This window comes from Schistocerca cancellata, chromosome 9 (genome assembly GCF_023864275.1).
Source record: "Schistocerca cancellata isolate TAMUIC-IGC-003103 chromosome 9, iqSchCanc2.1, whole genome shotgun sequence".
NCBI lineage: Eukaryota > Metazoa > Arthropoda > Insecta > Orthoptera > Acrididae > Schistocerca > Schistocerca cancellata.
The window spans coordinates 48,049,121-48,065,202 of NC_064634.1; the positions used below are offsets into that span (position 1 = coordinate 48,049,121).

The 16,082-nt window shown below is 40.8% G+C and overlaps 1 protein-coding gene across 1 annotated transcript in view; it reads right to left on the bottom strand.

Moving 5' to 3' along the window:
- Positions 1 to 1,335: 1,335 nt before the first annotated feature.
- The window catches only part of LOC126101176 (fasciclin-3-like), a 146,721-nt gene continuing 131,974 nt past the window's right edge, over positions 1,336 to 16,082 (bottom strand). Inside the window, exons 11-12 of the mRNA XM_049911874.1 lie at positions 8,489 to 8,612; positions 1,336 to 2,989 (exon numbers count right to left, since the gene is read on the bottom strand). Of these exons, the coding sequence (XP_049767831.1) occupies positions 2,792 to 2,989; positions 8,489 to 8,612 (322 nt within the window). The 3' untranslated portion in view covers positions 1,336 to 2,791. The remainder of the gene's footprint in view (positions 2,990 to 8,488; positions 8,613 to 16,082) is intronic.

The window sequence follows — 16,082 nt, forward strand, 5'->3', positions numbered from 1 at the left end:
TCCAAGAAATAAGTACCCGCTGGCCCTCAAAAGTAGACTACTCTGCGGAAGACAAACATTTTAGTAATAACAATTATACTTTTTCAAATGATAGCCAAGAAAAAGTGCATGAGGCTACATTTGAGAAAATTGTCAGAATCAGCACCAACTTGATACCTAAAAATTATTCAGTTATCAATGATGTTATTGACACAAAAGGTAAACATTTGTTCAGCTATAAGCACGCAGTCCTTGGTGAATAAAAGTGAAATTACAAGATCATGTGCAAGAAGTGTAGCTCATTCTTTGTAGGAAAAACATGTAGCTCAGTCTCAAATAGAAGAAACATTATAGATGCTGGAAATCCCAGAAAACTAACTTCACCTTCAAGTAGTTTGATTGTTTGGAAATATGTTATAGATGTTCAAACACATTCAGGGCATTAAGAAGATATACTATGCAAAAACAACATACAGATAATCCTGAGCAGCTACTAAATCATCAAATCTAGTAATCTCACTCACTGCTTGTGGATGATTCCAGACTAGTGTTCAATAATATCACCTTTGCAAAAGTATAACACTTGAAAGCAGGCATGGAACCCAAAACCTAGGTTGCGCACAGTACAAGTTTGTGAAAGATAGGGAAAAGCTGTGTTCTGAGATCTTTAAGTTTTTGTCCGTACATATCCACATTGTCATACAAATACTTCATAAATATAATAGAGGGAAACATTCCACATGGGAAAAATATATCTAAAAACAAAGATTTTGAGACTTACCAAACAAAAGCGCTGACAGGTCGATAGACACACAAACAAACACAAACATACACACAAAATTCAAGCTTTCGCGATGAACAGTTGCTTCATCAGGAAAGAGGGAAGGAGAGGGAAAGACGAAAGGATATGGGTTTTAAGGGAGAGGGTAAGGAGTCATTCCAATCCCGGGAGCGGAAAGACTTACCTCAGGGGGAAAAAAGGACAGGTATACACTCGCACACACACACATATCCATCCGCACATACACAGACACAAGCAGACATTTCAATGTGGTGACAAATTAGAAATGTCTGCTTGTGTCTGTGTATGTGCGGATGGATATGTGTGTGTGTGCGAGTGTATACCTGTCCTTTTTTCCCCCTGAGGTAAGTCTTTCCGCTCCCGGGATTGGAATGACTCCTTACCCTCTCCCTTAAAACCCACATCCTTTCGTCTTTCCCTCTCCTTCCCTCTTTCCTGATGAAGCAACTGTTCGTTGCGAAAGCTTGAATTTTGTGTGTATGCTTGTGTTTGTTTGTGTGTCTATCGACCTGCCAGTGCTTTTGTTTGGTAAGTCTCAAAATCTTTGTTTTTAGATATAAATATTTCATAAAGGATGATGTGCTTACAGCTGCAATATTATGCAGTAGAAGTGTTTTTAATTTCATAAGTAAATTTATTCTGCACAGTGTAGGTATTCTCTGTGGTCATGGTACATCTATCACTTACATTTATGCTGTTTTGCAATAAATGACACTGAAAAATGTGGTGACAAATTATTCTTTTGAACTGGCAGCACTGGTATGATCAAACACCTACTTGGCATGGCTATTGGTATAATGATCCTATTTGAATCTCAGACTTGACATTCCATCTTATTGCATGTGAGCTCCACATTTTTCTTTCATCATTTTCATCCTTTATGAAACATGTACAATCATAGCTGGAACTATTACTATCACTATCCAATGCTTTTAACTCTATGAACAGCACGTCTAATTTTGTGCACTCATCAACTTACACTATTATTTACATATATTATTACACTAAAAGCTAATCAATCATTCATGTAACATGTTCATACAACTACAGCTAAAATATGTATAATGAAGAACAAATAATATCTTGATAGTTTTTCTTGGGGAAATCAGCCAAGAAATATTTTCAATTTAGCAGTGTTTCAAGAAGCAAATTTTGCCAGAAGACATCAAGTAAGAAAGATCACGCTGAAAGAAAAATACTACTCCGCTGATTTCCTGACAAGAATTTGTCAATGCAGTTGATTGAGGAAACCTGCATTCGCAAATAATGCCTTATTGGGCAGCTAATCAGTGTAACCAAATATAAGATAGTTATGAAAGTAGTATCAATAATATACTGTAGGAACTGTTAATTAAGAAATCAATGAATTAAAATGCAGTATGGTAGAACTTCGTAGTGTCGCCGTTACTGAAGATGAACAAAAGTTTTCTTTACAGGGCGGAAATGATTGATATGGCCACAGTTGTTACATGTACACTGAATCTTGAGATTATTCAATTCTGAAAAATTAAATAAAGGGAGAAACGAAGGGAGAGCCTGTTGGGAAGGTATAGGGAGATGACAAACCAGAGAATGACACTCACAAAATTTAAAACAAACATGCCCAGAAAAGGAAGGATAAGGCGCTGACATTGTGGAGCTCTGAATTCATGTTACAGTGCCAGGAGACATTACTCCCAATAATTTGGAGAGAGAGAGAGAGAGAGAATAAAGCCGAAGGTGATTGTCATATACAGCCACTAAGCTGCTTTGTCACTTAATATGAGACACTGATGTAGGAAAAATTACTTATTCCCTATTAATATCAATAATGTCATGTAATTATATATGTAGTTAATAATTTCACAATCTGATGTTTTTTTCAGTGAGTGTCAACACAACTCAGTGCTGCAAAACATTAGTGCATGTGTTCTGAATTAGCAATGCAATCGTATGCACAGTTATTTCAACACAAGACTGTTCATTTCCAGAAAACAAAAATTACATTATGTTACAATTAAGAGTTTCTTCTTATTTCTCTTGTAGATCAGGTTCTTTTGACTTTGCTGTGTACACAATTTCTGCATATTCTGTCCTGTCCTCCTCTGGTCGAACCTGTGGTCGTGGTTTTCCCGCTACATCTTTCAGATCAAGTTCTGCATAAACTATGTCACCACGACTTGTTTTCTGTTGGAGAGGCTCAGCTGCTGATTGCATTTCTGGTTCCATCTGTAACAGCAATAACAGTCACTTAAACTATTTATTCATAGAATTCAGGATATTATCCCAGGAAGCATCAGGATCCCACAATCTAGCTGCTTATGGAAAAACAGAGCTTAATATCAAGAGTTTTATTTCCCAAGTGCAGATATTGAAAAAGACAAATACAAAAATTTTGAGTGTTGGACAAGGTCACAGGAAGCTCAGTGCAGCCCTTGGTCAGCGAGAGATGAATACCTGGTTTGTTGCTGTCATATAGAGTTGAACTAGGGAACTGAGAGCAGTCTAAACTCCAGGGTCCAATTTCTGAGGGCAATTAGCGAAAAGAAAAGTTTTTGTCCTTACGTAACCACATTGTCATACAAATATTTCATATCATATTTCGTAAAGGAAGATGTGCTTGCAGCTGTAATATTATTCAGTAAAAGTGTTTTTTATTTCATATGTAAATTTACTCTTGACTGTGTAGGTATTTTCTATGGTCATGATACATCTACCACTTCTTGTAAAATTTAAATTTTGTAATAAAACTTCAAGAATGAATTTTTCATTCTGCAGTGTAATGTGCACCGATATGAAACTTCCTGGCAGAATAAAACTGTGTGCGCAAGTGATCTACCGACTGAGCTACGCAAACTTGACTCACAACCTGTCCTCACAACGGTACACTTTGCCAGTACCTCATCTCCTACCCTCCAAACTTCCCAGAAGTTCAAGAAGAGTAAGGATCTGTTATATTCTGTAATTTATTTGTTGTTGTTGAAGAGGCAGATTTACAAAAGTGATGATGAAGGTTGTCTGGAATCCTGTCCTGGAACAGGACTTACTGCCCTCAGGTCACAAGATGGACAAGCAGTTTTTCGAGTTCTTGAAACAACAGCTCAGTCAGCAGTATGAGCTTGTACAGAAGCAGACAGATCCTGCATGCCTACAATCATTCCTGGCAGTCCCAGCTTTCTGCCAGTTTTTGAAGCTCAAGAGGACTGGGAAGTGTACCACTTCATATCAAAGCAAACGACATTAAGTTCCCCAAGAGACTGTGAGCTTCTTTTATTATCTACAAACAAATGGCTCTGTTATCTCATGCCAAAATTATCCTTTTGCCTGAACCATCACTGCTACCTCTATCACTATTTACTCACTTTTAAGTGAACATTTTTCAACAAAAATGCATGTGATGGCCACTGATTTAGTTCCTCCTTCATCGTAAAGCAACATCAGACATTTATGCATCATTGACTGTGGTTTTACAGCAACTGAGTAGAACATGCAAGTTTATGTCTTCTTTTGGAAAATCATTTGCAGAATCCTTAGTACATGACATGTTGGTCAGATTACCACCAGAACCTGAAGTGTGTGCTCAAACATTTTGAGAGTCTCATCCTTCATTAGGTGAAGTTTTGGTAGCGCTAAAACTTTTGAGGTTTCACTAGGAGCTCAGGCTGTCTTTTCCACAGCATATAATACATAACACATAAGAACTATCCTCTTGAGCGGCAAGTCCATCTGATGGTGAAACTGCAAAAATGTCGAGCAGTCGAGGTAGAAGTGGAGTGGCACCCGCTTGACCAGACAGATATCGAACCCCTCTTTTCTTTACATGCTAATCACTGCTTTTCACATAATACTAATCACTGCTTTCCACATAATAATGATGCATATCAACAGTGTCTTCACAGGGTCATATAGCAGATGTTTGTCAGAGCCATTTGAGCCATCACCAGTTGGTTGCACCAGCTTTAGCAAAGTTGTCATAAATAAGTAGACTGGAGATGATCTCATAAGTCGACTGGAGATGATCTCCTCATAAGTCGACTGGAGATGATCTCATAAGTCAACTGAAGATGATCTCAGTGAACTGAGACAGGTCAGGCTGAGGCGGTCTGTGACTGTCGTTAAGTGTGCCACTGTTGTTTGCCCACATTACTTGTCACCAGGAGATTTCATTCTGTGCCATGCCTAAGTTATCTTGCAGGATGCAACATACTTATACTGACTGATCAGGATGAGAAAATCACCCACTCTCATTTTCATTCATTTTACCATTGTCTTGTACTCCTTTATTTTGCATCAAAAGGAAAATTCAGTTCACAAAATTGCAAAGAGAATGTGGTTGGCTAGTACTTGTCTTAAAGAGATGAAATTCCTTGTACTGTCTATAGAAAAAAGTGAAAGCAGAAAATAAAAATTCATGCTTTTGGAACTGTAGATTCCTTCTTCAAGAAGGAAAAGGTGATTGGTTTGAGAAGTGTGAGAATGGGGGGAAGGGGAGTGTTTCTACCAGTAATACTAGGAATTACTCCACCTGAAGGTGAGTACTAGTCTTCTCTCTTTAACTACTTAAGCTTCCTTCCTCTTTCTCTAGTGCTGTCAATCTTTGTCTGATCTATTTCTAGTCTGTCCTTCCTTCCTCTCTGGTTTTCAACTGTCCTCTGCACTTTCAGTATCGCACTTTTTCAGAGAATGTCATTCAGTTTATTCTATTGATCCATTTCTTGTCCTGCTCATCTGTTATATCATGAGTCAGGATTCTAGGTGACTCTTGTACCAAGTCTGTGCTAGTTTTCTTTCTGGTGAGTCAAGGAGCCTCAATTCCTGACAGCTTCTGTGTGTGATTGATAGGCTAGTTTTTTGCTGAAGTATGTAAGACATAAATATACTGAAATTAAGAAATATCACTCCAAACCTTGCATGAGGAATGAACCAGTATGCCAGAAACCATATACATATGGACTGAATTACTGTTCATGTAACAACTCACAACAAACCAAGATTATGGGATTTCTAACTCAAGCGAAATTTCCAATTCCGTACAGAATTGAGGAAAGTTGTAATCCCATCTCATTTTTTAGCAATGTTTATTGAATGTTTTCATTTTGAGAAGACAGAAGGAGCAATCTGTTTTACTTACTAAAAATATCCTAAAGCCAAGATTGCACAAATATTTCTGTATTTAAAAATACTGGTTTCAACAGTGTTTGCTGTCATCTTCAGGTCTTAAAAAGAACTTTATTAAGAAACATGTTCATTTTATGTTGGACCTCACACCAAGTTGTCACATGGATAAAAAACAGCACATTATAAAAGGTTTTTCATAACTAAAATATTTAAAAATAAAAAGCATCTTGTGCAAATGGCCATGTCCATACATATACCACTAATAGATGATTGTTACATCACAAAATGTAACAATCATCTGTGAGTAGTTTATATAGGGAGATGGCCATTTGCACAAGGTGCTTTATGTTTTTAAATATTTTAGTTATGACAAATCTTTTATAATGTGCTGTTTTTTATCTACATGACAACTTGGCATGAGGTCCTACTTAAAATGAACAAGTTTCATAACAAAAAGATTTATTGAGACCTGAAGATGACAGCAAAGTCTGTTGAAACAAGTTGTTTTAAATAAATAAATAGGATATTTGTAGCAATGTTCATTCTCATTTTGTTTGTAAAGAATGAAATTCGTGGTCTGTATACAAGTACACTATAATTATGAAATTATACTCTTTTCCAAATTTGTTTGTAACATTACTGCACATTTTTGCAAACTATCATTACAAAACCTAGATTTCTCTTTACAAAAGAAGCTTATGTCTGTGAAAAATGTAATTTGTTTTAATTTGTTTTATATCATTAAAAACAAATGCTATGTAGACTTAATTGTTTGACAAATTTAATTTCCTTAACAGTAAATAAAACCTTATTATCTTTTGAATTCAGAATCAATATTATACTTCTAAAAACATCCAATTTCTGTAAAAACAATTTATTGTACTATAAAATCTCATTGTAAACAAACCTTGTTATGTGACATATCTTTTTATTTTAGATTTTTATTTTATGACTATATCAAATAATTTTTATTACTATTGTTGTTCTCAGATTTTTGTACACATAAAAAAAGAAAAACAAAAGTTTAGTTAGATTTTTACTGTCTGTGAAACCAGATGTTATGGTAACTTCCAATTTGAACAAATAACTTCTAGAACATTCTGAAAAATATAATTTGCTACACAGGACTAAATGCATTAGCGTGCTATCAGTCATCAGCTAGGCTGTGATCCATAAGAATTTGTACTGTGCATATAGTGTGGTGTCATCTGAAGAGTGAGGTCCCATGGCACAGTTGGTACCTCATCATGGAACCACAAGCTAAAGACAGTTGTTGATAGTTGCAGCCATGAATGAGAGATGACAATGAAGACACACCCTCAAGAGGTTTGTACATCTCATCTGCGGAAGGCCGAGCGAGGTGGCATAGTAGTTAGCACACTGGACTTGCACTCAGGAGGATGATGGTTCAAACCCATGTTCGGCCATCCTGACTTAGGTTTTCAGTGACTTCCCTAAATCACTTCAGGCAAATGCCAGGATGGTTCCTCTGAAAGGGCACAGCCAACTTCCAAATCCTTCCCTAATCTGATTGGACGGATGACCTCACAGTTTGGTCCCCTTCCCCAAACCAACCAACCTTCTGTGGGAGTCTATTTAAGACAGAGAGCAGAACAACTCAGTCCACTCTGATAGCAGCCTTATTGTAGTTCTCATTCAAGATTGAGCTAATGTCATTAGTCAGAGTAGTGTATGTAAGTTCAGAGTTAACTGATGTTTGACTGTAACATTCAACTGAGAGTATTTCTGTGTCAAATAATCATTCAGTGCATGGACTATAAAAGTTGTAACAACTGCAGTACTATTATTCAATGTAAAAGGCAATCATCATTGTGTTCTTAGACTGTAATATGTGTTATCAGCCAACATATGAACATGGATGTTTTCTACAGATAAGTATTTGTTATTAAAGTGTTTCACTGAAAGTAATCTAATGATAATTGTATATTGTAGAAGCTTCTCAATCTCCTCCAGAAGTTAGAATCTTAGAAATTTTGTCTAGGCTTGCTGTGATATAGTATATAATATAGAACAGCTTTTGTTTTCAAAAAGGGGTTGTGTAAATGTCTCTCTAGTGTGTAACAACTGTATGTTGTGTTCTTCTGAACCAAGCTGCTTGTAATCAAACATCTGATGAGAAATCATTGAAACAAAAATGTTTAGGTTAAAATTCCAGTATTCCATAACAAAAAACCCGGATGAACCTTATTATAATGAAGTCTGTTGTTTGTAATCATCCCCTAGGGGCTGATACCAAATGAAGATAAGTACTGATGTGACACATGCTATCAGGATATTAAATAGTAAATGCAATACTAGTGGTACTAGAAGTGAATGCATGAAGTGTTAGTAGTTTATTTGTGAGTGGTTGTCGTAACCCGTACATCTTACCTCTGCTTCCTTGTACGCCCTGTATTTCTTTCTCTCTCTCTTTTTTCAACAAAGGTAGTTTTATATTTCACAAGCCAAAGATTCACACTTTTTTAGTTGGTATCTTTCAGCTTTACTTCAGTTGTACCTAGGCTTTTGGCAGATGGTATCCAGACACTTCACTTCTATCTAAAACACTGTATTAATTTTTGATTTACTATATTACTAAGAAATACTCACCTTGGGAGGTTCTGGGGGCTCATCAGATACTTTATCTTTTTTCTTGTTGAAAATGTAGCTGAGATTCATCTTTGGTGTCTTTGTCTTGTTTGCAGGGCCGTGATCAGCACTTTCTGTGTCACTTCTGAAATTAAATTAAGTTCATTTTAAAAAATCGAAGTAGGCTGTGTCCTCTATAGTGAGGATTACTTTATAAGTAGAACTGTACTTCTGAGATGTGTTAGCATCTTTGAAAGCATACAATAAAACCGTAACATAATGAGAATGAAAAATGGAGGAGGGAAAAAGAGGACAAGGAGGGACGGGGGGTGGAAGCAGCAGGCACAGAATTATTATTTCCACACCATGAATTTAAGAGTATACCTTGAGCTGGTGATCAATGAAAGCAATACTTATAACTGAAAATAACTGCTAGAAATGATTTTGAAAATAGGACAAAGAAAATTCAAGTCCAAAAAAAATTACAGTTGGAATATTCTTACATAGTACTGAGAGCTATAATATGTTGGAGATTTAATTTGCATTTCTTTAGCTGTGAAGCACTGGTTTCATCATAATGATAAAAATAACTTAAGATATGAAACAAGGAGGTGGGAAAAGACGTGGCTGAAATTTGTTAGTTGGGGAATTAATCAAGGTCATGTCTTGGCTCATCCTGGTGCTGAGTCTATATTTGGTATCCACCAAAAACACACATGAACATAAATCAGAATTAGAATGGTAGTCATAACACAACTCTTCATTAAAAGCCCTTCATTTTTCTTCCAAGCCAATATCAGGGTAGTATACACAAGAAAATATTAACACAGAACAAATAATAATGATTATATGTACATGAAAATAACTGCAAACGAAACAAGAAAATGCTGTCAGTGTTGTGTGGTATAATAAATATTTCCAGTATTAGCACAAATAGCCTTATTTTTAAACTGAGCGAGGTGGTGCAGTGGTTACACACTGGACTCGCATTTGGGAGGACGACGGTTCAGTTCCGCATCCGGCCATCCTGGTTTAGGTTTTCCGTGATTTCCCTAAATCGCTCCAGTTCCTTTCAAAGGGCTCGGCCAACTTCCTTCCCCATCCTTCCCTAAACCGATGAGACCGATGACCTCGCTGTCTGGTCTCCTTCCCCAAAACACCCCAACCCAACCCTTATTTTTAAAATATAAAATGATTCCAGATGAAAATGGCCAAAGTTACGATTTACATTAAATAATGTTGACAGGAATGTTTTATAATGTATTGGGCAGACTGCCACCTGTTTTGAGGAATTACTGGAGTGATTTATTATTGATTCATGGGACATTAATAGTTCTTTCGTGCTTGAAACTGCTGTCCATAACTGGCGCTCTTTCACAAGGCCTATGTGCCAAGCCAGACTGTCTTTCAGGACAGAAGTTGTCCATCTAGTAAGGTTTTATGACAGGGCACACTTCTGTGTGTGACATCTGTAGGCAACCTATAGGAAACATGCGAAAAATGTCACACGGTTCTGGAGGTTGTGGGCAGCATGTGGGTTCCAGACTCGGCTTGCTCTCCCAACAGCACACACTTCCCTCATTCTCCTATCCTATTTTTCGGACTTGGTCCACTACAATTCAGCTGGGATAGCTTCTCCAAACTGCTGGTGGCATGTTTACATTCCCCAAGTGCATTCCTTGTATCCCATGCACTGAAATGTGCCTTTCGCATTTATTTCTCAAATATTCTGTACTTACTATACCCTTATTGAATGCCCACTCCCTCATCCATCCTGGAACCTGTACAGTATACTTTCACACTGCAGACAATAACTAGAAATTTGAAAGGATATCATTCAAAGATACATTAGTTTTACAAACATCTGCAAATATGAGTGCTGTAGTTTTCCTGGTGAAAGTCCTTGGGGTATGTCTATTAAGGGTATTCACTGTCTTTGATCGAGACTTAGACATGATTCGAAACTGTTGAGACACTGGTAAGGTGCACACTGAAGTTTCTCATTTGTTCCATGTGCTCTTCATGCTGTTCAAAGAATCTACTGTGCAGACAAGATTATCCAGGACATCCTTTTTTCCCTTTAAAACCAGATTAAAGAAGTATCTATTAGTTGGACAGCAGTAAATGTCATAATCCATGGTAAGGAATTCCATCACCTTGCATTCCATAATATAATTGTTAAGGAGTACACTTAAGGAAAGATGAAAAGCAAAGTGGCTCAATTTAACCATTCATCTGTGGCATCACTCAAACAAAATGAGGTGATTTTTGGTACCCTCCCTGTAGGGCATTGCCCTTTAACCCATGGTTTCCTGCTCTGCCAAAAAATACACCAGAGTAAGCTGTCTGTGATTAAACATTTTGATTGAGTGTGATTAAACTAATGCTCTGCTCTGTACTTTAAGCATAGACACTTGAGGTGAAACTAGTGGAATTTGGCATAGCTATAGTCTGTCAGTCTCTTCATTGTATAGCTGCAGCCTCAAGCAGTTGTGGTGACTATTGGCCAAGTTGTGTGTAATATCTTTGTTTTGCCAAGCTCTTTGTGACAGTCTGTAGCCGCACCCGAAAGTTTACATATGTGGAAGAGATAAAGAGTTTATCTAACTGTATATGTGTGCTTCCGAGTAATAAAATAGTGTTTATTACATGTGGTATAGTGTGCATCATTGGATTCGGCAGTCCTACAACACTAAAACCCACACTGGTGACCCCGAATTTTGTTCGCGAGTGCTATAACGAACTTTCCTACAGTCGATCAGTACACACAATGGATCGCTTGCCGCCTGCTACACCACACACGTGCCAATTTAAGTTTCCCAACGGATGCTTTGGCATGGTTTTCCAATCATCCACCTCGTGTTCGTAATAGTTCGACGCAGTTCCCAAACACACCTACTAGCAGTACACAACAGGACAGGCTTCCGCATTCCACAGCCACGTGTGCCGGCGTCAGGTATGAACAATAACTTTCCGTTATCGTACGTGAGTGAGTCAGCAGTCATGTGGCAGTGTTCCATACCAACAGGGCATTTTTTACATACAAAACTTTGAATATAAACATTTTACAGTGAGTATGGATTTTCCTCGTGTTCCGAGTGCTCAACAACGGTCGACACAATGTGCTCAAACCCCAGTGACTATGTTTATGGGTTTCCCAAGTGCCAGTGTGAACTTTCCGCCCAATCAGTTGCAGTACAAATGAAGCCAGATACCCAAGACAGGAAATTTCATGTTTATCCCGGAACTCCACAGTTTGCACCAGCCCCCCCCCCCGGTCCCCCCAGTACCTGCATCTACTTTACAAGTGTTTCCGACTGCACACACTGTTCCTGCTGTGCCTACTGCGATGGGTGCAACAAACATTAGGTGATTTTACAATTTTAATGCACCTGCAGGAGAGGGGCCCGGAAACTGTACTCCGTCGTTCTCCCCACATCAGTCGACTACGGTCGACTCTACCGCGCTGGTCCATTCTACGCCTGTTGGCGTTCCTCCATCGAATGCACAATTCGCTGATTTCTTGACCAAGGTCGAGCCAGCCGCGCATACTGTGCCAGCCGCGCATACTGTGCCGCGTGCCACTGACAGTGTCGACAGCTGGTACACCGCTACTGCACCCGAGCCAATTAGGCTGCAGAACTATAGACAGGGAGTGACAGTTTCTGATAAACAGTTATGTCAAGACTTCCCAATCCATTGTCCGAAGCTACCACCCCTTTGCAAGGACCACCCACACACATGATTTGCCTTGGTCAACCACATCCTGCAGCTGCACGGTGTCGCCGATGACAATTCGAAGTTCCTTTGCCTACTATGTCACCTCCATGATGAACTGGACCTGATCGGCAATATTATGGCTTCACCTCCCACTACGGACAAATATGCATTCACCTTATGCACCATCCTCGAGCAACTATCCACATTGACAGAGGAAGCTATCCACCTCATCAGTCACGAGTCACTGGGTTACAGATCTCCGTTGCAGCTCTGGTGTCATTTCCACACCATGTTAGACACACATCACATGCCAGATATTACACTTTGGTCCATCCGGTTGCTCAAACTTCCTCTGGAAGTTCAAATTCAACTTCTCCATATGACTTCAGCCCCACTAGTCGCCAAACTGAAGATCGCAGACCAGGTATACAACATTCTGCCCCCTCCCCGCATACTCCCCCAGGCGGCCCTCAGGCCGCAGAGGTTGGCACACCTGTGTGGCAGCTTCCATTGTGCAGTACAGAGTTTACACGACTCGAGCCGCGCATGTGCGTGGACTCAACGCCGCTTGGCAGCCACCGCTGTAACTCCTCTCACACCGGCACTACTGCGACACCGCCACCAGAGGAACCTGCAAACAAGACCCCCTCCATTGCCACTTCAACCTCAGCCAGCGTGACGAACGATGCCACGCGCCATCCCAGTTGGTGTCATTTCCATTCCCACTTTGGTGACACGGCTAAGAAGTGTCATTCTCCATGTGCATTCCCAACCTAATAATGCCACGTTGCACCGCACAGACGCCTATTACTTAATACTTCATCACCTCACACACCAGAACTCTTGTATGTGAAAGATGAAGTGTCTTGCCTTTCATTTCTAGTCAACACAGGAGCCGAGGTTAGTGTGATACCTTTGTCCACAGGTATTAAATTCGAGCGTCAACCTTGCTCCCTATTCAAACTGCCAATAAGTCCCTGATTCAATCTCATGGAATAACTAATTCAATCCTTAAACTGCAGGACATTAACACCCCCTTACAGTGGACTTTCATTATCACGGAGGTGGATGAACCCGTGCTTGGGGTAGATTTTCTCTTAGCCCACCCACTGTCACCCAATCTACAACAGGGTACACTAACCATTAACTCGATAGACCGTACCACTGGTTCAGGTATCTCTTCCCTCTCATCCGAGAGTGCCACTCTATTCTGTGAGCTAGCTGAAACCACTGTTGCTGTGCTCTCTCTCAGATCACACAACGACAAACTTCGAGACAGCAACGAAGCCCTCTCATTATGCATCGCCGCCGCCGCGAAAGCCAAGCTCACAGACACTAGTAAGCAGGTCACCCAGCTGTCACACACGGCCATGCCCCCAACCCCTGCACTGCTTCCTCGCACCTTCCACTGACACCGCATGACGTTTCTACTGCCGGACAGAAGCTGTGCCCACGATGCTACCAAGTACTTCACCGAGATCTACGACAAGGACTACCAGTGGATCACCGCACTGCTGCTGACCCGCCGACCTGGGACACACAAGCGTGTGCATTACAGATTAGTTGTAGTGCATTGGGTGCAGGTCCATCTTCCCCATCGGTGTTCGCAATCAACAACGGTACTGTCCACAGAATCCATACCACAGAAGGCCCACCAGTACTTGCAAAGGCTAGGTGTTTAAATACGGAAAAACTTAAACACGCCAAAGCTATTATTCAGGAACTTTTAGGTAATAAGACTATTTGCCCTTCTTCTAGTAGTTGGTCATCACCCATTCATTTGGTGCCCAGGAAAGATGACACTTTCCAGCTCTGTGGTGATTATCGGGCACTCAACACCAGAACAATTCTAGGTAATTATCCCATCCCAAATATTCAAGACTTTGCTTCCCAACTGCACGGGGCACGAATGTTCAGTGTAATCGACTGTCACAAGGCGTATCATCAACTGCCAATGGCACCGGACGACGTTGAAAAAACCGCTATCATCACTCCGTTCAGGTTGTTCGAGTATTTGTTTATGCCGTTCAGCCTTAAAAATGCTGCACAGATGTGGCAACAGTTCATCGACTCGTTGGTCGGAAAACTGGACTTTGCATATGCCTACCTGGACGACTTGTTAATTTTTTCTTCCTCCCTCGAGGAACGTGAACTCCATTTAAATACAGTGTTCCAACTATTAAAAGCAAACGGTGTCGCAGTGAACGATGCTAAGTCACAACTCTGTCGCACTAGTGTCACTTTCCTGGGCTACGGAGTTTCTGCCAATGGCATCTGCCCCCTACCTGAACAGGTCGAGGCCATTAGTACAGTGCCTTTGCCTAAAGATTTTCAGGGCCTCCGCCGCTTCCTTGGAACAGTAAATTACTACCACAAACACATCCCCCATGCCACTGACATACTAGCCCCACTGACAGATGCTCTCGCAGGGAAAAACACTTCAGGGTCTCGGGTGGTCACGTGGACTCCAGATATGCGTTGCGCATTCGATAACATTGAGTCAGCCTTACAGACAGCTATTATGCTCGCTCACCCCATTCCTGATGCTCCCATCTTGCTTACTACAGACGCGAGTGATACAGCAGAGGGGACGGTACTTCAGCAATCCGTGGGTTCTGTTGTACTGCCACTCAGATTTTTCTCCCACAAACTGTCCGCTTCCCAAGGTAAATGGTCGACCTTCGACCGGAGACTGTTTACTATTTACGCCACTATCAAATATTTCCAAGACGATATCGAAGGTTGCCATCTCGTGGTATTTACCGACCACGAGCCATTGGTATATGCTTTCTGTAACCCAGGGAAGGACTTGTCCCCAAGATGTTTTCGGCATATGGACCTCATATGTCAGTTTATGAACAACATACATTACATCAGAGGGGCAGACAATGTCGTCACCGATTTTCTATCTCATGTGTCGGTTTTATCTTCACAACTGGACCTCAGTGAACTCCCTAACTTGCAGACAGAGGATACTGAACTCGCTGCATTGCGCTCTCATGTTAAAACAGGGCTGAAAGTAGCGTTACGGACGCTTCTTGGGTTTTCATCACCCATCTGGTGCGACATTTCAACAGGACGCATACGTCCGGTGATTCCTGCACCTCTCTGCCGGCACATTTTTAATAGTATCCATGACTTGGCACACCCTGGCATTCGTGCCACCACACGTCTGGTATGTAAACATTTTATTTGGCCCGAGGTGATAAAACAATGTTGCAGTTGGGCGCGAGCATGTATGGCTTGTCAGCGCACAAAAGTAAGACATCATGCACAGCTCTCAGCGGGTACTTTCGACTTGGCAAAAAGAAGATTCCAGCACATACACATCGATACTGTTGGACCCTTACCCCCCTCGGGCCACTTCCTTTACATACTGTCCGCCATTGACAGGTTTACCTGCTGGGTAGAGGTAATTCCTCTCACTACTATCACAGCCGACACAGTGGCCCGAGCCTTTTTATTAATGTGGATCTCACGCTTTGGCTGCCCGGTTTCTAGCACCACTGACCAGAGCTGCCAGTTCAAGTCCGCCCTCTTCCAACAGCTTTGTGAACTGTGTGGGGTGAAACGATTTAGGACTACAGCATACCACCCCCAGAGCAATGGGCTTGTCGAACGCTGGCACTGAACACTTACAGCTTCCCTGATGTGCCATGGAGGTGAGTGGGCCGACACCTTACCATGGGTAATGTTAGGCGTTCGGGCCACATACAAAGAGGACCTTGGCACATCTCTGGCAGAAGTACTGTACGGAGAACCCCTCACACTCCCAGCAGAGCTAGTCGAAGCTTCACTCCCTCCAGATCAAATCTGCGACTCGACATTAGTCGAACATGTTAAGGAGTTAATCATTAACATTTGCGTGCCCCCACCTCGACTGCATTGGCTCCCT